The sequence below is a fragment of the Triturus cristatus genome, chromosome 11 (genome assembly GCF_964204655.1).
Source record: "Triturus cristatus chromosome 11, aTriCri1.1, whole genome shotgun sequence".
NCBI lineage: Eukaryota > Metazoa > Chordata > Amphibia > Caudata > Salamandridae > Triturus > Triturus cristatus.
Genome location: NC_140594.1, coordinates 240,234,376 through 240,258,199, shown reverse-complemented (window position 1 = coordinate 240,258,199; position 23,824 = coordinate 240,234,376). Strand labels below are relative to the sequence as shown.

General features: G+C 41.6%; 1 protein-coding gene across 2 annotated transcripts in view; it reads right to left on the bottom strand.

The window, feature by feature from the left end:
* Positions 1 to 13,161: 13,161 nt before the first annotated feature.
* Positions 13,162 to 23,824, bottom strand: part of SEZ6L (seizure related 6 homolog like) — a 1,319,356-nt gene continuing 1,308,693 nt past the window's right edge. For both annotated transcript variants that reach the window (XM_085633531.1, XM_085633532.1), the window contains exon 17: positions 13,162 to 16,702. In XM_085633531.1, coding sequence (XP_085489657.1) covers positions 16,673 to 16,702 — 30 coding nt within the window. In that variant the 3' untranslated portion in view covers positions 13,162 to 16,672. The remainder of the gene's footprint in view (positions 16,703 to 23,824) is intronic.

Genomic DNA, 23,824 nt, shown 5'->3' with positions numbered 1-23,824 from the left:
CTGGGCTGCTCCACTAAAACAAGCATTGGCCACGCGCGCGGCGGGAAAAGCGGGAGTTGTGTGCGCGCACGGCCAATGCTTTCCAAAAAAACATGGAATGCGAGCTTGAAACAAGCATTGGCCACGAAAGTCATTGCGATCACGATCGCTGTGAAAGCGAAAGTGATCGCGATGACGCGCTAAAGGCGTTCCTGAGTGCTGCTGGCTGGCCTAGCCATGGCGGCTGCGCGCGTGCACGCTCACGTGCACGCAAGCGCTAGGCCAGCCAGCAGCACTTAAAAAACTCACATACAAAATGTCTCTCCGAGCCAGCGCATGCGCTGGGCTCAGCGAGACCTAAAAAGGAAGGTGTGAGCCTGGGAAAATGGTTATTCTGCCTGGTTGAAATGACACTTTAAAACTGCACCCACAGGCAGCTATGCCACGCCAGAGACACATGTAAAGGGCTACCTAAGTGGGTGACACTATCAGTGCTGCAGGCCCACTTTTGTCACCCTAAGTGGGAAGGGTATGCCCAGATGTGGGTTCCGTGCTCACTGTGCCAATGGATTCAAGCTAGCCTGGCTGATGTGGAGTGATGCCTCAAAACCGGTCCCAGGATGATTGTTTCTGTTCTAGGGAGGACCTGGCTTGGCAGTTCGAGCTGGACTGTTCCCATGAGGAACAGGGTCAAGATTGATTTGCATATGGCTGGGTCTAAACTGGGGTGGCGGGTGAGCAATGGATTAAACCCAGTTCTTTGTGACTAAGGGTGAAAGTTTGCTTTGTTCGGCATTCCGTCCATCAATAGTTCCTTTTGCTGCAGGCCCACTAGTAGCATTAAATGTATAGGCCCCGAGTACATGTGATACCATTTTATTGAGGCCTTTTAAGTAAATTAAATATGCCAACTGGGGATAAACCAATGTTACTAGGTTTTAAGGAGCGAGTTCAAGCACTTTAGCACTTTAGCACTGGTTAGCAGTGGTAAAGTGCATAGAGCTCTAAGGTCACTACAATAATTCTGCGCAATTCTGCTTTTAAACATGCACCTTGCCACCGCCTTGTGTTCCCTGCACTCTGATACCTTTTCAGGGATCGTCAACTCGGGTGATCGGTGACTCTTGGAGCCATGCCACAATCCTTCATGGTTGCCTCCACAGCTGTGACATGGCCTGCTAAGTGAAGCCTTGTGCTGAGTGCTGTCTTTATGGTGCTACTGCTAGTTCCTGTCTGAAGCCTCCGGTGCCAAGCAGGGGCTCCTAGCCACATAGGGACGCCTATGGGGGTGCCCTGCTGGGGCAATCTTTGAGGGCCAAGTGCTGTGTGGAGGTGGACGGGCGTCTCTGGGCCTGCGATGAGGACGGGGGCTAAAGATGTCCTGCAGCCTTCCCCCTGACTCCTGAGGTGAGCTGAAGTTGCGGTCACCGGGGAATACACAGTACCTGCACCCTTCAGATGTGTGAGGCGGAGGGCCCTGCCGCTGTGTCTGGGGGCTCGCCACATTGAGGAGGGTGGTTAAACATACTAGAACTGTGTATTCTGCCTGATCCCCCCGCGGCTGTTGGAGGGGGGCCTGAACTGACCGCTGTGCTCCTCTGTCAGTCCCTCGAGCATCTGTGGGGGATTGCATCTCATTGCTCTTCTTGGTTGGGACGAGGCCGGATCCCTGTGTCTTTTAGACCTAACTGGAGTGGGGGCTCCAATATTACATATTCCACTTGATTCCCGGTGCCGGCCAACTCTATGGTGCTGTAGCTCATGGGATTGCCTGTGACTCTGGGCTGCTGCCTCCATAGCTGGGGTGATTTGTAGCAGTCCCCCGTGGGTGCCTTATTGCACCAGCTAAGGCCCCTTCTGCCACAGCAGGTGGATTCCCCCGCTGTACCGTGGTGGTGCCCCTCTCTGTGGTTCTGGGGATCTTTGACAGCATAGGTTGCGGAGGAAATTGGGGGTGTTGGCCCCCTGGCTTTGACTGCTTTCTAGAGACAGTGGCCCTTCATACACAATGCCCCCATTTTATAACTCACATTGATATAAGGATTGAGGTACAGTGTATGGATTTTTTGAATGTCCTCCAGAGCCTTCTTCTATTTCAGCGAGTGCACATTTACAGTTCAATGCTTGTAAACAATGAAACTGCGATTACCACCATGGATAAGACTGACAAGACCTACCTCAAACTTCATTTTGAGCAGCGAAAAATATCTAGGCTGCACGAGGATCGGGCGGAAACACTGGGGAAAGATGCAGATGCGTCTGGCCGGAGCTGGGTGGAGACCTGCAACAAATCTTGACTGCTATGCAACTCAGACTCACAAAGATTGAATAGAAAACTATGCCCTCACCTACCGCATGGACAAGACTTACAAAGATTGAATAGAAAACTATGCCCTCACCTACCGCATGGACAAGATGTTAGAACACATTGATAAACATGTCGAGTGCTTAGATATGGTCGAGATATGTTTATCGGAGGCTGAGGATGAGCAAAGCTCAGTGGTGTGGCACAGAAGCAGCTGGAGAAGACAATCACATTTGTGCAGGCCAAGGCAGAGGACCAGGAGGCCCACACTAGATGGAATAATATCCATATTATAGGGCTCCTAGAATCTACAAATGTGGGTACTATGGAGACCTTTGTAAAAAAGCTCCTTGCAGATCTTTTGGGGTGAGAGACATTCTTTTTTTTTAAAGAAATTTTTATTAGGCAACTTCATTACGTACAATATATACAAAACAAAATTTCAGAATTTTATAGAATAGAATACAGTGCTGAAAATAATAATCCGAGGTTTAGATAACTCACAGATAAATAATACATTTCAATTAGTCTGATCAACAACAGAAAAAAACAGAAAAAATCTAAACTAAAACCTGTTTTTCCAAGAGGTAATTGGCATCCAAATTAGAGCACCACGTTGTCTAGCCTTTTTGCCTTTAACTGCATAAATTGCCATTTCTTGGTTTGCTATTCCCAAAAAGCGAGTTATCCAAACTTGGAAATTAGGAGGATCTATGTCCTTCCATCTGGTAGCCAATATGAATCTATATACTGCCATACCCAAAAACAGACACATCTCTTCCTCCTTAGTATGACTCAAAGTATTGTCATGCCCAATCAAAAATAAAGTAGGAGACACCTGGACTTTGTGGCCAAAAACCTCTTCCCAAAAATCTGATATTTTAGTTTTAAGCAAGGTCAGTTTACTGCACTCAGAGAACATATGTATTAAATGTGCCGGGCCCATCCCACACCGCGGTCATTTATCGTCTGTTCGTTTGCCCCATGTGAACAGTTTTGCGGGTGTAAAATATAGGTTGTATACAGTCTTATAAAATTGTGCTTTAAGAGTTGCTGTTAGAAAAATCTTATCAGCGAGGGAGAGAATCTTATCCAAATCCACATTTGGATTATTCAATTTAGATGCCCAGCATGTTTCTGTTCTTTCCATGTCGTTTTGACATTGTTCCATCAACAACCTATATATTATACTTATACTGGTTTTTTTTCCCCCTCTGTCAATAATTTCAAGAAAAGAAACGGTCTTCATTGAAATTTGTGAAACCTTCGCGGAAAGAATGGAATTTATTTGAATATATTTAAAAAGATCGGAAGTCGGGATATTAAATTTAAGTTGAAGGTTGGAGAATCTCGTACTAGATGGAGCATCTAAGAAATCCCCCACTGATAATAACCCAAGGGCCTACCATCTTTTAGCAATATCGTCATTAATTTGTCTGGAAAAAAGAAAAGAGTGCCATAAGGATGTATCTCTATTAATTTTTGAAATATCAAAATGTTTACAATTTTTTTTCCAAATACTCCAAGCATTATCTATAATTTTGAATTTAACCTTCTTAAAATAGGATGGTTCAATTTGTCGTAGCAATAGTCCTTTTGCATTCTCACCTACAGCCAACTCGTATATAGAAGGGATACGTATACTAGCTGTACTATAGGACAGAGGGCTAGCATTGAGTAGCGGGAACATCCCTTGGAGGAGGCTAGTCCAAAAATATTAAGTTATATTGGGAAGTCCTAGGCCCCCTCTCTGCTGTGGGAGAGATAGAAATTTTGAGGATCTTCTGATCTTGCCGCATCCCCAGATAAATTTAGAAATTAGTGTTTCCAGGATTTTAATAGTCTTATCCTCAGCTAAGATGGGTATCGCGCGAAACAGATACAAGATCTTTGGAAAGATGTTCATTTTAACAAAGTTAGTCCTTCCTATAATTGAAAGATTAAGGCTGTTAACCCTCAGTAACTCCTTTTTAATATTTACAAGCAAGGGGTCGTAGTTAAGTTTGTTAATATTTTCCATCTGTGGGGATATACAGACACCCAAATATACTGCGTTAGATGTCTTTTGGGGATCATTGAATAAGGTGCTTTGAGTGCATATGACAACAGTTTTTTCAGTGTTCAAAGAGTATCCAGACATATCTCCGAAAGACCGAGTTATTTTCTCGATTTCTTCTAAAGCCTCATAGGCATCTGGTGTCAAAATCGCCACATCATCGGCATAGGCCAATACCTTAGTTTCGTAGATGCCTGTTTTAATTGGTGTTATGACCATATTTGCCAATAGTTTCTCGTTCAGGGGATTTATATATAGGGCAAATAGTATTGGGGAGCAAGGACAGCCCTGTCTTGTACCCCGTTGGATTTTAAATGGTCTCGATTCTAAGCCCATCGTCAGAACTTTTGCTGTCGGATCTTGATACATGGCTTGTATTGCTTTGATAAGCCCAGGCCCAAAGTTATTAGAGTCCATTATTGCCCAAAGACATTCTTTTATATGTCTGTTGTGGAGCGCACTCACCATTTGCTAGCCTCTAAGCAAATCCCTGGGGCTAGGACCCAATCGATTATAGCAAAACTGCTTAATCATTGAGATTTTGATGCCACATTGTGTAATACCAGGGAGTTACACACCCTTTGGTACGAAGGTGCAGAACTCTTAATATTTCTATTTTACACCACAGGTCCAGGAAGCACAGAGACAGTTTCTACCAGCCGAAAGGAAATTACAGGAACTAAAAATTTGCTATGCTATTTTTTTACCCCACTTGTCTATGGGTGACAGTTGATGGAAAAACAAAGATCTTTGGTGGCCCTAAAGGCTTGCAGAAATATCTCAAACAACATGAGCTGGCAGGCAGTAGACAGATGTCACCAAGGGCAGAACACGGGGAGTCTGAGACCTCTTCTACTTTAGATGAACCTGGTTGATAATGATTTACCTTTGAGCCTTTGCATGCCAAAAACCCTAAGGGTTTGCTCATTATCTGCTAATGTGTTTTGCATAGCTGTTTTCTTTTGAAGATGCTAGGATTTCAATATGTAGTTCTGATGTTATGTTATAATATGTATGACATTTGACTTGTATGCAGAGTCATTGGGTGGGGTAACATATTCCTGATGGTCTGCTGCACGATCAACGCAATGTCTATCTTGTATGTGGCCCCTCTGTGACTTTGTGTCATGAGGGTGCTCGGCGGTCATATTCTGCCTCCATGTGTGTGCTACATTGTTTTCATGGGGTTTTGTTGATTGGGAGATTGGGTGGGACCGGGTAGGTGTGCTTTACCATACCACATGTTGGGGGGCATGACGTGGGAGGGGTGGATTTTGGCATTACACATTAGTAGTATGGCATAAACCATGGTATATACAGGTGCTTTAGTTGCAGCTTTTCCAGTTTTTCCTCATTACACGATGCACAAAAGCCTGATGGGGTAGGGGACATGACTGCGTCTACTAGGCACTCTTCATTGTTGAATTTTCTCGCTTGGAACATTAGAGGGCTGAACAACAGTAGGGAAGTTCATAAAGTGTTCTTATATTTACAATGTCATCAGATAGATTTAGTCATCCTACAGGAGACACATCTTGCTCCTAATAGTGGACTGCTCACACAGAGATACACAACAGAGGCATGCTGTGTGGCTGGTTTCACAACCCATGCCCAAGGGGTCCTGATTTGGGCCAAAGGAGGCTCCGGGATACAATTGCAGGAAATTTGTGTAGACCATGGAGGACGTTTTGTGGTTGTGCGATGCCACAAAGACAATTTTGAGGTGTTATTCTGATTGGGGGTCTACATACCTAACTATGGCGATCCACAGTTTTATCATGTACTCCATGCTAAGCCAGCCTGTTATGATGGTTTACCTCAGATTTGGGGCAGCGACTTTAACTCCATGTGTGCGCTACATTGTTTTATTGTTTTCATGGGGTTTGCTGATTGGGAGATTGGGTGGGACCGGGGGGCTGGTGTTCATTGCCGTGTCATATGTTGGGGGACATGACGTGGGAGGAGTGGAGTTGGCATATCGCATTAGTAGTGTGGCTCAAACGATGGTGTATACAGGTGCTTTAGTTGCAGATTATCCAGTTTTTCTTCATTACACGATGTAGAAATGCCTGATGCAGTAGGGGACACAACTGCTTCTACTAGGCACTCTTATTTGTTGAAAGTTCTCACTTGGAATGTAAGAGGGCTGAACAACAGTAGGCAAGTTCATAAAGTGTTCTTATATTTACAATGTCATCAGATCGATTTAGCCATACTACAGGAGACACGTCTTGCTCCTTATAGCGGACTGCTCACGCAGAGATGCACAAGAGGTACATGCTGTGAGCCTGGTTTCATAACCCATGCCCAAGGGGGTCCCATGGGTTACAATTGCCGGAAATATGTGTAGACCCCGGATGAGGTTTTGTGGTTGTGCGATGCCACAAAGACAATTTTGAGTGGGGGTCTACGGACCTAACCATGCTGATCCACAGTTTTATCATATAACCCATGCTAGGCCAGCCGTTTATGATGGTTTACCTTGGATTTGGGGCGGCAACTTTAACTGCGTCCAGTCCCCCTATTTAGATAGCCCTTGGGGCCTGCCTCAGTGACCCTCGCTGGCAGCCCGTGCTATAGTGGATGTGGTCAACCTTTGTGGTCTGATGGATGTGTGACGCTGCCGTTCTCCATGTCCTCCATCACTCTACTATTCATGATATACATAAACAAACTGACTGCTGGCTAATTTCATGCAGTTTGATGCCCGTTGTCCAGCACTATGAGCATTTACCTCAAACATACTCTGATCACTCACCGGTGCGATTAGTTCTTGTGTTGGAAGACCCACTTCCGCGTGCGTTCTCTAAGCGCTTCCCACAATATACTTTGTTGGACACCGCGTTCCATCAGGAACTGGTGCTGGAGATTGATAGTTATTTTAATACGAATCTGGGTTCAGTGTCAAACTTTGCCACTATCTGTGAGGCTTTCTAAGTTTACATCTGTGAGGTTACCATCTCGAAACATGCAGGTGTGCTCCGCTCAATTCGAGGCCGCCTTGCAAGGCTAGATGGAGATTTGGCCACATTGGAACTTGCGCATGGAGAGACGGTAGAGAAGGTGCTTTTGAGAGATGTCCGAGCCAAGTTGGTGAGTACAATGGGCTGGCTGAAAATGAGGTTAAGCACTTGGGCAGGTATGCTACAGCTCAAATGTATGGTGAGGGAGAGTGACATGGTGCAAATCTGGCCACCCTTGTTCAGCCCAAGTCCCAAAGATCGTGTAGTATTAACTGTAAAAAACAAGTAGGGCATGCCTGTACACAAGTCCGGTCAGGTGTGAGATCGGTTCAGCTGATATTATACCAATCTTTACACTTCGCGTACCAAACTTGATGAACAAGCTGTAACTGACTACTTAATGCACATAACCATGAAGTGGTTGACTAATGATAATAGGGTGTGGCTTATGGCCCCTCTTCATCCCACCGAAATTGTTGCTGCATTAATTGTTGCTACTGAGTGGGAAGGCACCGGGCTCTGACAGTTTAATGGTGGCCCATTAAGTTAAACGCATTCCACATCTGGTCATTCGTTTCAAAAAGATGGTCCATGATGGTCGTATGCCTCCGACAATGCATGAAGCGTTACTTGTCACTCTGCTTAAACTGGGTAAACCAGCACATCAATGTTCCTCTTATTTTTTAAACATGGTGATAGCTCCTATTCTATTTTTCGCCGCCTACGTCGAGCACCGATCACAGTTCCTAAACACACTTCACTATCCAAATATAGTGACTGCACCATTTTTTAGTGCACAGTATGACATCGTTGTCCTAGCACTAAGCATGCCTGAAAAGAACGGTCCGTTTGGTGCAAACCGTATCACTAATTTTATCCATGTCACTTCTGTTCTAAATTAACATGCCTGGCCTCGTATTTACAGTGTTTTTCCCTTCTCTCCCTTATTTTTTCCCAACAAATGTCATTTGTATGTAGCATGAAAGGCAAATTGTTTATAATTCCAAGACAAACATGATTTATATATTTGTCCTGAAGATGATGCCATTTATTTTGTTTTTCGGCATCGAAACGTCGTCGACACAATAGGATCATATGTACTGAATATGCTTGTGAATGCTATATACAATGGTCACTCAAATTATAATCAAGTCTGTTCACTGATTATAAGTATACAGACCGATTTGCTCGCTGTTGCCTATATTTGTTGTTTTGTCTTGTTCACTGTAGGTCACGGGCTGTGCCCCCTTGACATTACTTTCTGATTTTGTGCATCGCCAAATAAATTCCTGTCTGGCTGGACAAAAGACATAAATACTATTTAGTTTGTGTCTATCCTTATCTTAATCCCCCAACTACTAGGGTCCACTATTTTTTGTAATAAACTGGGTAAACCAGCAGATCAATGTTCCTCTTATTGGCCTCTTTCTCTTTTAAACACGGATACTAAACCTTTTGCAAAGGTTATGGCCAATCGTACTGCGCCTTTCGTTTCCAATATTGTGGGGCCGAAGCAATCTGGTTTTATATCGGTTCAGTCTGTCATATAAAACCTCCGTACTCTTTTTGGGGTAATGTCACGCATTGACCCTGATGTTTGCGCCACTTTGATTTTTCTTGATGCATAAAAACCTTTCATTTCTGTTGAGTGGGGATTTGTATTTTGAGTATTGCAACATGTGGGAGTTGGCGATGTCTTCCTACAACTTGTCCGGGTTCTCTACATGGAACCGACAGCGCGTATGTGCCTAAATGGTAGGGTATCGGCACGGTTATCTATCATGAGATGCACACGACAAGGATGCCCCTTCCCCCCCTTCTCTACACGCTGGTTATGGAGCCCTTGGCCTGTGCGTTGCAAGAGTACCACTCTCATCGTGGTATTCGGTTTCCGCATTATAAACTTATCTTATCAGCGTATGTTGACGATACGCTCTTATACATTCGTGACCCTGAACATAACCTTTCGTTTATTCTCAGGTAGGTGGTGCACTTTGGAGGCCAATCTGGGTTACGTATTATTTGGGACAAGTCACTTATGGTTCCACTTACCTCTATTACAACTCCGGTGTACCTGGAGTTTTTGCTTACTTGGTCCATTATTTGGGTGCTGAAGCGAACTGCGTGACAACTACTGGAGGGCTGTGCATCGCCTTACAGAAGCGGTAGACGGTTGGAGTCTCTTTCCCCTTTTGCTGTGTGGTCGCAAAGCCATTATGAAGATGGCAATTCTTCCCAGAATTTGTTTTTTTTTGCAAATATTCTAATTTTCTAGCCTAATGCATTTTGGGGACCATGCGCAGCATATTGGTGAGATTGCATGGGTTGGTAAGCAACCGTGGGTGCATTGGGATACAATCCCGCTACCATACGGAATGGGTTGACGCTCCAGACCTGGAGGATTACTGCAGGGCAGCACAATGTATGTTTGCTTATTTCTGGCTTCATGGACCACTGGAACTTCCTAATTCCAGCCTAGAACGAGTTGCAGCATCTCCAATATTGTTGCCCCAAATGCTTATTTGATAGGCCGGTGAGTCAGTTTCATGAGATCGACCTTGTGGGTACCATGCGGAGACTTTAGTGGAAATTGTTGGACCTGCTAAAAAGACCCTTGTTTTACTCTCAACGACTCCCTCTGGAGTGGTGTCATTGGTTCCCATTGTGCAAGAAAGAGCCGCTATGGAGGTACTCCATGGACTCAGGATAAGATTTATGGGTGATTTCTTTGAAAATGGAGTACCTCGCGATTGGACACAGGTTTGCATGCAGTACGAGGCGTCATCTATGCTAGCACAATTTCATTATTACTGGGCACGCCACATGAAGTGCACCTTAATAGATGATTCCCTTGTGGAGCCATTATATTTTATGACTGTTACCTATCTCTTACAGGTGGCTTTGCCAGTACGAGCAATTGTAAAGCTATAAATTTTTCGCAAGAAGCCAGATGGCCTGATATTCCCAGGGCCTACTGCGATTGGAAAGAGGACTTGAGCATAGAGAATAGCAAAGCACAGTAAGCTTATTGTTGCTCCATGACTCGAACTCTCTCTTTAAATGGTCGTCATAGACTGGTGCATTTTAAATATCTTAATCAGGTATATCACACACCGACTCGATTGTTTCAGTATGGCTTGCGTGAGAATTCTAGGTGCTTGCGTTGTGGTCTGGATGGCACCGGCTTTGCATGTGGCTGCATCTCTGCAGGAGATCACTGGGGAGTCATTCACAGTTACTCCATTGATAGCTCTATTGGGCTATGTCAAAGACGTTTTGAAGACAGCATTTCATTGGATGAAGGGTCTTGTTCCCACCATGAAGGAGTGGCACACTGATACGGTATATTGCAATACTCAATCAGACAGTTATCAAGACTATATGCCACACCATAGTAGTTCGAAAGATATATGGGTCCCATACCAACTGTATTTGGAGCTTGGGACGAATGCTACAAGTGGGGAGTATGAGATGAGAAATGCTGAATGATATATGCCTTGTGTAATGTCCTTATGTGTTTGTATATTTGGAGCACACCGACATGTATGCCGTGTATAGTTGTAAATACAAATACGGCTGTGATCCCCTCTCTTTGACACTGGCCATTCACTTGCAGTGGGGCACTTTTTGTTACATCAGGAGGAGACTAGGTGGTATGTGTTCTCCTTATGATGTAATACTATTTGTGATTGTCTCAATGTGCCTACTCCGCCCCTATACATTTTATTTAAGCTTCATGTGCCACAATGGTATTTATTAATTTGTATTTTTGTAGTGCCAAAAAGGACATAGCTCATTGTCTAGCTGTGAAAGTTTGATAAAATAAAAATAAAGTTCAAACAACAAAAAACACTCTCTGTTTAGGTCTGTCATTATCTACAACCATTTGATTTTACTAAAATAGTATGTATAATATACTTACTGAAAAGGGTTTTCAGCTATCTTTCTTCACCCATTGGTCTATTGTTGTGTCATTCTGATTTTGCTTCCGCCCACTGCAGCGTACAGTATGGGGCAATGCGTCAGCCTACTGAAGCCTTCATTCATCGTCACTTTGAGTGACTGCATTTACGCTCTTTCACAAGGTGAACATTCACAATCAAGGGGTTTCCTTTAGTGCCAGTGTTACCTGATGTAATAGTAGGGTGCATTTGAAATGAGAGCAGGGCACATTCCAGCTTTCTCAGTGCCTGTCTCCTTCCAATGCTGTTGTAAATTCCTTTTGAAGTGGACTTCTGCTATTTCACAGTGTGCCATATTGTGTTTCTGGACCTGGTTTCACCAATTGTTAAACTTTGTCCAGGAAGAAAACCAAACTTTTTAGCACTTGTATTAGGTTTATGTAAACGTAGGTGGTGTGTTATTTGGGTTTTAGTATTCAATATTTTAAACCGTGAACCCGCTTTCCTTCCTTCTTTCCATCCTGTTTTTGGCACTTCTTTTTTCCTTTTTTTCTTTCCTTTTTAGTTTCCATCTTTCCATATTTGTTGTCCCTTTCCTGCTTTCTTTTTTGTCTTTTTTCCTTCTTTCTTTTTTGCCATCTTTTTCTCCTTTCCTTTTTTCTTTCAATCTTTCTTTACTCTCTTCCTTTCTTTCTTTTTACTTTCTTTCTTTTTGTCTTCTTTAATTTTTCTTTTCTTTTTACTTTTTTGTTACTTCTTTCTTTCACTTTTACGCCGTTCATCCTCTTTCCTTCTTTCTCTTTTTTGCCTTCTTTCCTTATTTTGCATCTTCATTTCTTGCTTTCTTTATTTTTTTCATTATTTCCTTCATTCTTTCTTGCCTTCTTGTCTTGCTTTTTTCTGTCTTTCTTTCCTTCTTTCTATATTTTTTGCCTTCTTCTTTCCTTGTCCTCCTTTGTTGCCTTCTTTCTTTCTGCTATGCCTTCTTTCTTTCATTCTTCCCTTCTTTATTTATTTTTCCTTCTTTATTTTTTATATTCTTTCCTTTTTGTTTGCATTTTTCTTTCTTTTTATTATCTTCTTTATTTAATTTCCTTCTTTCTTTTTGCCTTCATTCTTTCCTTCTTTTTTCTTTATTTGTGCCTTCTTTCTTTTCTTCTTAATTTCCTGCCTTTCTCCTTTTTCTGTCCTTCTTCCTTCCTTCTTTTTGCCTTCCCCTTCCTTCATCCGTTTTGATTTCCTTCCTACCTTTGTCCTTCTTCTTCCTTCCTTTGTCTGTCTTCATTACTTTTTCGTTTGTCTTTTCTCCTTTTTTCCTTCCTTCCTTTCTTCACTTCTTTCTTACCTTCTTTCACAAAGGCGAGGCTAGCAGCCAATGCCATACCGATAACTTTTCTTTATGTCTATGTTAGCCAACACCTTTTAATTTTACTAAAAGTATGTATAACATGGTTACTTATAGGGGTTTTCAGCCAGACTTCATCCATTTGTCTGTGACTGTGTCATTCATATGTTTCTTACACCTACTACACCATGCATCAAGGGGCAATGTTAGCCCACTTCAGCCATCGACTGACTTCATTATGAGTTATGGCATGCTACCCTTTCACAAGGAGAACATCCACACACAAGGTAGTTCCCTTCAGTACCAGGTGTACCATGAAAATGTGCACTTGTTTGTGACCTATAAACACACTTTTGACTGTAGCCACTGTTTTTTTAGATTTAATGAGGGCCTGGCAGTTCCCCAAAGAATAAAGCCAACGCCTGACCTATTGACTTTGCCAATGCTTGCTCTAGATGGTACTAGAATTATATCATGTTAATTAGATTAACAAATAACAACATACTTGTATATCAGTGTATCAAATTTTGGCTCTTTACTGCGTAGAAAACCTCACTGCAATGATAAATCATAAACACACCACAATGTTTTAGTTTTTATTTAGATTGATAATCATTTTTTTGTCAAAACTTGGGCATGACACCTTTGAAATATGCCAGTGTGTGTAATGCGGTGACTTGACTGCTTGAAAAGGAAATTGTGATAGGTTCAGCACGGGACTCATGCTGGCTTCGGCGACATTTCTAATGCAGGGATCACAACTGGAACCAGTTCTCAGTCATTTAAAAATATAGCAAGATCTGTATTAAGGTACACTAAATATTCAAATTTTGAAGGATGTTAAAAAATATTTCATCACAAAACAGTTGTAGATTTTTTTTTATAAAAACAGACATGTACTGAAATGAACTGCCTTTTTGGCACACTTGTGTTCCTTACCTTACAAATTACAAATACACATTCAATATTTTCTTTCCAAAAAAACAAACAAACAAACAGCAACTGCATTAGCGGTATATTTTACAAATTCCCTTTCTTCCTCTAAACAAAAAAATCCACAATGATGCATCTGCATATGTGTAAACCATAAAGACAGCAGATAGACAGAAAGTATATATATAAAAAAAAATGGCTGCCCAACCAGTCCTTAGCTGTAACACTTCTGTTTTCATGCAAAAATTATTTTTGTTATCCACTGAGATGCTTTAAAGACCATTTAGCTGAACAGATGTTGTATCAGAATACTTGAGGAGGTCCACTTTTACCAATGAGCAGACCATCATGCACCTCCAGGAAAAGGGATATGATGTCTGTTTTTTCGGCAGTTGCAACCATGAGATATATTATATATCATATAACATCATATCATATCACAAATCTCAATGTCGACTGCGAAATCACATTTTTGGTTCTTCTGTGAGCATTTTTTCATAACCAAGCAAATATTCAGAAATATTTACATTGGATGGTGCTATCCCTTTGGTGCATGAAAGGTGTTATCGCTTTTGTGACCTCCAATGACAACAATTAAATGCGATGGTTGACCTCAATGGAACATTATTAAAAATGCCCGCAAGGGGCCTGTTTGTCTCTGTACTATGGTAAAGTAGTGACATAGAGGCATCCCATGGGCAGAGAGGCCTCCCTGCCAACTGAGTGGTGCTATTCCAGGAAGGCATAGCTAATGGGATGATAATACAGGCTAGGCAGGAGGAGCACTGGTGTAGGGGTGTCTAAAATGATGGTCAAATCCATACCAGAATTTCAGCTTAACTCTTTACTTAGTAAATGCTTCCTATATGAAATTCCACTCCACCCAATCACAAGTGGGCCAGTGTTGCCACACTTTGATTCTCTGGGTGCTGCCACACTATACCTGATTGTACCGGGTAAAAAAATCCAAACAGTTACATTTCTTTGGGAATATTTTCCTGCCCTCTGCCAGAGTATGTTGATTTATACCCTCTCCCATGGCCGCAGACGGTGCAGGTAAGCGTGGTGAGGCAGGAGGGGGGAAGTCGACAGATGATGGAATAGGGAACATAAAATATATCCTATTCTGTCATCTGTCGATTCGCCCCGCCCTTCGCACTTACCTGCACCAGCCGTGACTACTCTTCCACCCTCTGTAACATCCTCCCTCCTCCACATTAGCCCCACTCACATTTTCTAGCTCCTAAGAGCAAATAGTAATGATGAGCGATGACACCCATGGAAAAGGGAATATCATATGGAATTCAGTCTAGTACAAACTTGTCTGCACATTTGTTCCCCATTCCTCAGGGATAAAGTAATAATTGTACAGTGCTGGTGGGGTCTTAACATGTGGTGCTGTTTTGTACACCCCCATCAGCACTGTGTAAATTGTAATTGGGCCCTAATATTCACAATATTTAAATATATCAATGTGAACCTCTAGCATTGCTCTGTCCCTCATGAACCCCAGCAGGTGTTATCGAGTGGCATACTCCATCCACAGTGACATCAGTCAGTCTGGCAAAAGGGGCCATATTTTTTAGAAACATGTTTCCATTTTGAGGGAACTTAGAACAATTAAATACAGATCCGTTGGAGGCTAATAGTTGCTTTTTACTGTATGAGTTCCTCAGTAATGTGTTGTAGCAATAAAAGTGAGATTGGTACAATCAGATTTATGGAGAGTGAAACAATAAAATTCATAGGATTGATTGATACTGCAGGGATAAAGACAATGTTGTTCCTAGAGCTTCAATGAACAAAGAGTAAACTATATACATAAATATATATAGCTGTATGTACATATGTGTGTCTGGTTGTGTGTGTGTGTGTGTGTGTGTGTGTGTGTGTGCATGTGTGTAAAATTCCTTGAGTGGGCACAATGCCCGAGCCATTTTGGTACAATAGTCAATATTTTGTGTTAGATTGTAGTCTTAGTAGAACATTTTCATATCATCACTAGGAAAGGAAAAGAACTTAGCCCAAGCAAATGTCTACTCTATTTTGCCTGGTTAACTAGTTAATTTGTGTGAAATCAAACCTTGCAACCTTAGCTAACAGAAATATACAATCAACTGCATATCATTGTTAACTGTTTACATGGCATACAAACCAAATGCTGTGACAAATTTACTCATGTTGTAAACACATTAGTTTATACTACATGATGTCTCCTATTCAGGTGAGTAATTGACTGTTTGACTTCACAGTGCATCTGGAATTAAACACTGCTATTAAAAAGTAGTCCTTTTAACTGTGACCTTTCATAGCATGACTCACTATCACCACTTTACCATCAGTGGTCTGGTAGCCATAAGGCCATTCAAATTGGTAATTGACATACAAAAGTGCAAGTGGATTTAAGAGGCTCAGGAAAATTACATTAGAGTGCCTCAAGATGACTATATAATTTCTATAACAGCTTTCTCTGCATATTTGCTTTGGGGACTAATGGATTGGGCACCTTCGATGGTAAGGTAATGCCGTCAGAGGCAAGGTTGGCTGTGGTCAGAGACTACTTTAAAATGGTGACATTAAATTGAGTATAAGCACTGTTTATATGTAAGGTCTTATCTGTATAATACAACCTCATCGAATGTTAAAGTCCGATGGCACATATACTATTGAGAGACCATTTATGATTTGGTGCCCTATAACAGCATCAAATTCTTTCATAGGATGATAACTCGGAAACTTGTAGTAAAATGTTTCCAATTCAACCGAAGGACATTGCTTCAAAAGTACAATTGTCATGCTCCTTATCGGCAAATGATTGTAGGTTCTGAATGTATTGATATTTTGATTACTCTCACAATGCAAAATTTCCCAACCACCTCATGCATCAGTTGATGTTATAGGTTCACTTTTTGTGATAATATATTGAATTAATCACTGCTTTAATTCCCACCAATGATGATATTCTTGATGTTTGTCACTCCACATATTTCTTCTGCAGCCCTGTAAAAATGTTTCTGTGTTTTTGTCATATGTATTTAAATGTAATAAATACAGTAAATCTTCAATAAAGGAAAGACAATAAAAGGTCTAACGGATAAATTTAACTCCACGTAGCTGCTGGAAAATTTACCGAAGAAAGTTCTCTTATATTTTAATTTCAAATATTGAGCAAATGTCTCGCAGCATCCTTTATATTGAAACTTCATATTCTCTTGTTTCCTATAAAGAGAGAATACAATTGTTCATATTACCGTTATTATACACAGGAAATTCACAATTGGCATATTTCAGTGCAGAAATTCTCAATGAATCCTTTAATTTATTAAAGAATTGACAATAAACATTGGAACACATATTAAAACATTAACGAGGAAGACTAAAGCTAGGTTCAAATCCAGATGAGATAATGTCCTGATGATGGTTATAAACTGCCGCTCCACCATTAGTCGTGCATGGTAGCGGTCTTCATTAGATTGCATGTGGATCAAGCGGAAAAATGTCCCCAAGATGAAACATAAGATCTTTATAAGCTTCTCTTTGAGAGGGATGTCGTTTCTGGAACTAACATCACTGTTCCTAGACCCATGCCATACATGTAACTCTTTTGTAACTTGAATAATGAAATAATATTGTACTCAATAGACACAAATTTGCATTTAGAAACCCTATCTAGTTAGTCAATCATCCTCATTTTCCTATGTTTATGACACAGACTTCCTTTTTAATAGTAATCAGTATTTGCTTCATGAGGAGACAGTCTATGATTTACTACCCTCAGATGTTGCTAAGATAATTGGTCTGAATCTGTACATGGGAACCTGTGTTCTTGAGCCAATAGTAATGTCAGTGAAAGGAACTAATGATAAGAAAGTTGTCTCAGAGACTGTTGAGGGCAAAAATATTGTGTGGCCAAAATGTCATTGCAAAAATATTGAGGACAAGAATATTGAGAAGATAAGTATGGGTTTACCATTTACCATTCTTAACTCCACATATATAAATTTAAAAATGTGTGTGTGTGTATATATATATATATATATATATATATATATATATATATATATATATATATATATATATATATATATATATATATATATATATATATATATATATCTATCTCACACAGAAGAAACCAAAGGTAACAGTGATGTTATAGTTAGGCTCAGATTTCAGTCGTACAAAACCAGTGAAATTCAGCAGTTACAGTTACCTGAGCTAACTATAACTTGCGCAATGCACTGCTTATGACCTCATATATTACATCACTCATGACATGGTCAGTGACATCACTGATATCTCAAATGACATCCTGTGACTCTAAGTGTTTTGTTAAAATATCTGAGGCTAAATACTAAGCTACAGCATAAGTTAAATTACTAATCTCTCTGTACTAGTAACTAGTCATACTATTTTGAACATTTCTTATCTGAGTGGCGATCTGACTCTGTATTAGTGTGTGAGTGTGGGATTGGATGTCTGAGTGGCAGTATGGGTGTATGCGTGGGCGTGTGAGTGGCTGTATGGATGTGTTAGTGGGTATGTGAGTAGCTGCATGGTGAGTGAGTGGCTGTGTGGGTGGCTGTTTTGGGGAGTGAGTGGGTGTGTGAGTGTCTGTCTGGATGAGTTAGTGGTTTTGTGAGTGGCACCATAGGTATGTGAGTGGGTGTGTGAGTTGCTGTATGGGAACGCGAGTAGCTGTTTGAGTGTGTGTGTAGGTGAGAGGGTGTGAGTGGATGTTTTGGAGAGTGAATGCCTGTGTGAGTGGTTGCAAGTGTCAGTGAGTGGGTGTGTGAGTGGTTGTATGGATGTGTGAATGGGTAGGTGTTTCTGTGGGTGTGTGAGTGGTTATATGGGTGAGTGAGTGGCTGTATCAGTGGCTGTATGGGTACGTGAGTGGGTGTGTCAGTAGCTGTATTGGGGAGTGTGAGTGGCTGTATGGGTGAGTGTGTCGGTGTGTGAGTTTCTATATGGGTGATTGAGTGGGTGTGTGAGTGGCTGTAATGGTATATGAGTGAGTGTGTAAGTGTCTGTATATCTATATGACTGGATGTGTGAGTGGCTCTATTGGTGAGTAAGTGGGTGCATTAGTGGCTGTATGGGTGAGTTAGTGAGTAGTTGTGTGAGGGGCTCTATGGTTGAGTGATGGATTGTGTGACTACTGGTATGGGTCTGTGAATGGGCAAGTTATTAAAGATTTTTTAAATACATATATATATATATATATATACATGGAGGGGCCGCAAATATGATAGATCTCAAATCACAGATATGATTGGCTGCCACCACTTCAACCAAGAAGTGGTTGCAGTCATCTTCGGCCTCGGCCAAGTACCAAGAAAAAACATTTTAAAAAAAGACAAGGGTACAGGGTAGGCATACCCTGACTCCCTAGGCCTGGTGTTGGGATCCCACAGCGACCTCACCAGACCCAAAATATAAAAAAAAAAAATAACATTCCCTAGAAAAAAACTAGCTCTGTTTTACGCACTTGTTTTTACTAGCACCCCGGTTGGGCCAGATCCCTGGGGGAATAAATAATTATATGATGGGGCGCTTAAGGAGCCAGTGACCCAGCCCATGGGGCCCGGCTGTGAAACACAAAGGGGGAGGGGTCCGTAAGGCCCTAATCCTGGCCTAATTTTGGCCCCAGGGAGCCATCCCCAGAGGTCCAGCTGCTTTTAAATACAGGGAGTGGGGCTGTGTGGCACCTCTCTCAGGCCGATTTCAGCCCCGGGGACCCTATCCCCAAGGGCCCAGCCTTAAGAAAAAAGGGGGAAGGGGCAATGCAGCCCCCCTCCCCTGGCCGCATCCAACCCAGGGGACCCCTTTCACGGGGCCTGGCCATGCAGTTTATGATGAAGGGGCCATGCATCCTGCCTCATGGAGCCATTATTGGCCCTGGGGACCCCATTCCCCATGGTCGGCTCCTGCTATGTCCCGGGTTGCCCACCCCCAGGAAATAGTGTTTCTCGGCCCACACTGGTGCAGGCAGGGAAACACGTGTTTGCTCTTGCTTAGCGGGAACAATTTCAAAGCTCCCGTCAAGCGAGAGAAAACACTAAGGCAAAAGGCTGTGAGCGGTAGTGTTTGGATTTAGGTATGGTAATTAAATATTACTTTACGTTAAAAAAAATCTAGAAATTCACCGCAAAATCCAAAGGTTACAAGGATATTATAGTTAGGTTCAGATTTTACACATTCGAAAACTTAGAAATTCGCAGTTATAGTTATACTTATCACAATAAACTATAACTTGTGCCCTAAGATAACTATAACTCATGCCCTCACGTTGCACTGCTAATTACCCCACATCTTACATCAGGCATAACATCTTCTGTGACATCATTGATAATATCACTGCAACATTTGCAATAAAATTATTGATGAGGAAACTGTGCATGATAGGGGGGTGACGGGGTGTGAATTTCAAAAAAGATTGTGAAATCTTCACACTTGGGCTCCTGGAATTGCATGGGTACATATTGTTTTGCACATAGAATAGTTTTCCAAGTAATGCATGGAATCCTGTAACAGTCACCAGTCATTATTGCAAAACATTCATGAGTACCATTATGCATGCATGAATATGCAAGTGATATATTTTAGTACGCAAAGAAGACTTAAGTAAGTGCAAACGCACTTGCTAACTATTTTCTCTTTTTCTTCACAGGACAGATAAGTTTCACGTGGAGAAACTATTACCCTTACACCCCCATCATCATCATCATGATACTTTATTTCGGTTATTTGCAAACCATAAAAGACACATAAAATATACAGTACATTATCACAGAAAGCCAAACATTTCACCAGGTACAAATGCAAGGGAAGGAATACATTAACAATATAGGGACAAAGAAAGGACAGAGTTTCACTGGTCCAAGCATTTTCTCAATCTAATGGATAATTTTAAAAACTCCTTGAGTTGGAGGATACTGTCACTGTGCAAAAGCTGCAAGTAGAAAAGTGCTGGCCTGATTTGTTTAAAACCAAGTTTTTTTTAAAAGAGTTACTAAATATTGTTTGCGTGGAAATTCATAAAATTTACATAAAAAAATAAAATGCAGCATGTCCTGCGGAGACTTTCCGTCGCAGCCGCAAGGCGCTGCCGATTTGTTAAAAATAACACACTTAGGTCTAATAAGCAGGTGATGGAACAGGTTAAACCTAAATCTGGTCAGTAAAAATTTCTCATGTGGGGTCAAAGACCCTTCCAAATATGGCTCGATAGCCACGGTAGTCTTTAACATAGCAAACTTCCTCACACTAGGTTTCTGAAGCTCCACTTCTTCTCTCACGGTCCTCCTATCCAGCAGAAATGCTTGTTTAATGAACTCCAGGTCTCCCTTTGAAATTAGACGTGGATTGGTAAAAAGTTCAGAACGTCCAAGTTTAGCGAAGTTTGATTTTAGATAGCTTAACCAGGGGGAGCACATTGCCTTGTCCAGGGTCATAAAGTCCTTCACAATTAACAATTAAATGTGTTAGGGGTATGTCCTCATTTAGCCATAATTTGAGCCAAAAAATCAAGGGGCGTAGGGAAAGCAAATCGCATAAATATTGCGACCCCAACTCCTCATGTACAACGAGGTTAGACGTACCAATGGGGACACACAGTAGGCGTTTCATAAATGAATTTTCTACAATCTGTAATTGCTCTCCACCAACATACCCCCAGATTTCGCTGCCATAAGATGCAGTTGCCACGGACTTAGCATAATACAATTTCAGCATAGCGCAAATGGGTTTTTTCCCCAATTTAGCAGCAAAATTAAAAATAGAAGCATTAACCCTCACCATTTCTCCTTTTTTTTTGCAAGATGAGGTTCCCAGTTTAATTTTGTATCAAAGAGAACTCCTAGATAGGAGAATGTTTTAGTTGAGGGGATTATTTCTTCACCAATCCTAAATAAGAAGGGTATTTTTGGTTGCTGACCAATTTGTAAAACAAATGATTTTGTATTATTTACCAGAAGGTCTCTATCTCTCATAAACGAATTAAAAACTGTTAACAAAGATTGAAGTCCCTTCTCTGTTCTAGAAATTAAAACTGCATCATCTGCATAAAGAAGTATTGGAATTCCATGCCTGCCTACTCTTGGGCAGTCAGCACAAACATCCTGTAACACACCATCTAACTCATTGATATAAAAATTAAAAAGAAAAGGGGCCAAAATGCAGCCCTGCCGGACACCCTTTCCAATGCTAAAATTATTTGTTACTCTCAGATCTTGGGAGTATCTCACGTTAGCTCTGGTATTACAGTGTAGGTCAACCAGAAAGTCAACCAGACTGCTATCAAACCCCTTTCGACCTCATGGATTGCCACATATTTCCCCGATTTACACAGTCGAAGGTGGAGGACAAGTCCATAAAGGCAAGATGAATGGTGCCTTTTTGTATTATGGTATATTTACTTAATATCAAGAAGAGATTGAGGCATTGACTTATTGTCGAGCGGCCTTTGCAAAAACCATACTGCGAGGGAGGCATAATATTCTTTTCCTCCACCCAGTCTGAAAGTCTTTGCAATACGATTCTTCTTACAATCTTAACCATAGAGTCTATCAGAGAAATGGGTCGATAGCAGTGTGGGCTACCCTTGTCACCCTTTTTGAAAACCGGGGGGGCAATTGTGGAAACACCCCATGATCATGGACATCCTTCTTTTGCAGCAGCATTAAAAACAGACTCTAAAATGTGTGCCCAGAAATTAGGATCGGATTTAAATAAATCAGGGGGAATCCCATCAGGGCCGGGAGCTTTCCCGCCTGTAAGCCCCAAAATGCCCTCAAAAACTTCGCCTCTGTTAAAAACAATTTGTACACCAGTATTACTACAGGCAGAAGTCATATTCGTGTCCCCTGTACAACAATATAACTTCTTAAAATGCGCTTCCCACTCCTCCTTGGATATGTGACTTTCTAGGCCGTCTCCCGGATCCTGAGCCAGGAACGGTTTCTTCATCAGTGCCCAAAATCCAGTACTACTTCGAAGGGTGGCAGGATCTAAAATCTCTAACCACGCCTCTTCCCTAAGAGATTCCTTATGTCTAGCGATAATATTTTTATAGGTCTTTCTACACAACTGGACATCAGCTTTAATCCTAGGTTTTGACGCCAATGCTGCTCTTAGATTTCTGGCAGCTTTTGAACATTCCTGATTAAACCACCTAGGTCTTTTTTTGGGATCCGACTTTTTTACAGCTACTGATAATAGTTGAGACACCTTAACCGTTAGACAATGGAAAGCATTTAGGACAGTATTTGGGATTGCACCCTCTTGTGTGCATACCGTAATTTTGTCTGCACATGTAACTTTGATTTCATTGTACAACAAATCGAAGGGAACCATAGACCATCTCAGCCGGCGTCTGCCATCTGTGGTATTCACCCTACCAATAAGGGAGTCTTCTCTTTCTTTAACTATCAGTGGACTCCTCATAAGAGCAGTGAGGGGGTTATGGTCACTGAGTTCATTAGCTTCAATAGAGAAGGATCCCACAAAAGACTGCATTACAGGTGTTAACAGAATAGAGTCTATAAAGGTTGCCCTACCGTTCCCCTTAAATGTCGGGGTATCAAAGCACTTATTAGGGGTCATCAAAGCCATCATAGGTGTTAGGTCCAACTCATTAAGCATGTAGTTAAGGTATTCCCCCTCAGTTGAATGCTCGAAATTCTCACAATGCGAGCAATTAAGTTCAGTAATCATTTTAAAAAGAGGGTCACCACAGGGATGCACATTGAAATCCCCCACCACCATGAGATTGTGAATACAATCCTTCATAGAGTTACTAATAAAGGTATTCAGTGTTACTATCTGACTAGAGTTAGTACTTACATTAATAGCATTATAAAAATTTACCAGGCCGGCCCTGCAGTTATCTCCTGTTAAAACTAACCCAATAATACTAGTATGGGTTGTTGTGATTCTCCGAACCTTACAACAGAGTGCTATAGAAATAAACACAACCAATCCCCCTTTAGGTCTGCCCCTAGTAGTCGCTACTGCCGGGACATAGTAGGCCTTGTACCCTTCCAGGAAATGATTGCAATCAGTTGACCAGGTTTCCTGCAGACAGATAACTTGATACTTCTTAATGTACTCAATCCAATTGCAGTCCATCATTTTTGTACCTAAACCCGCAATGTTCCAAGAAATTATGTTGTTTGAATTTATAACAGCCAAGGTACTCTCCTTACATCCCAGATCCTCTGATCTCCGAATTACCTGGCCAGCAGATACCTCATGTCAGTCACATAACTCTAATCCCGAGAGGGCATCAAATCTATTATGAGTTACAATATTGAAACCATTCCCTCTCTGGCTACCAAC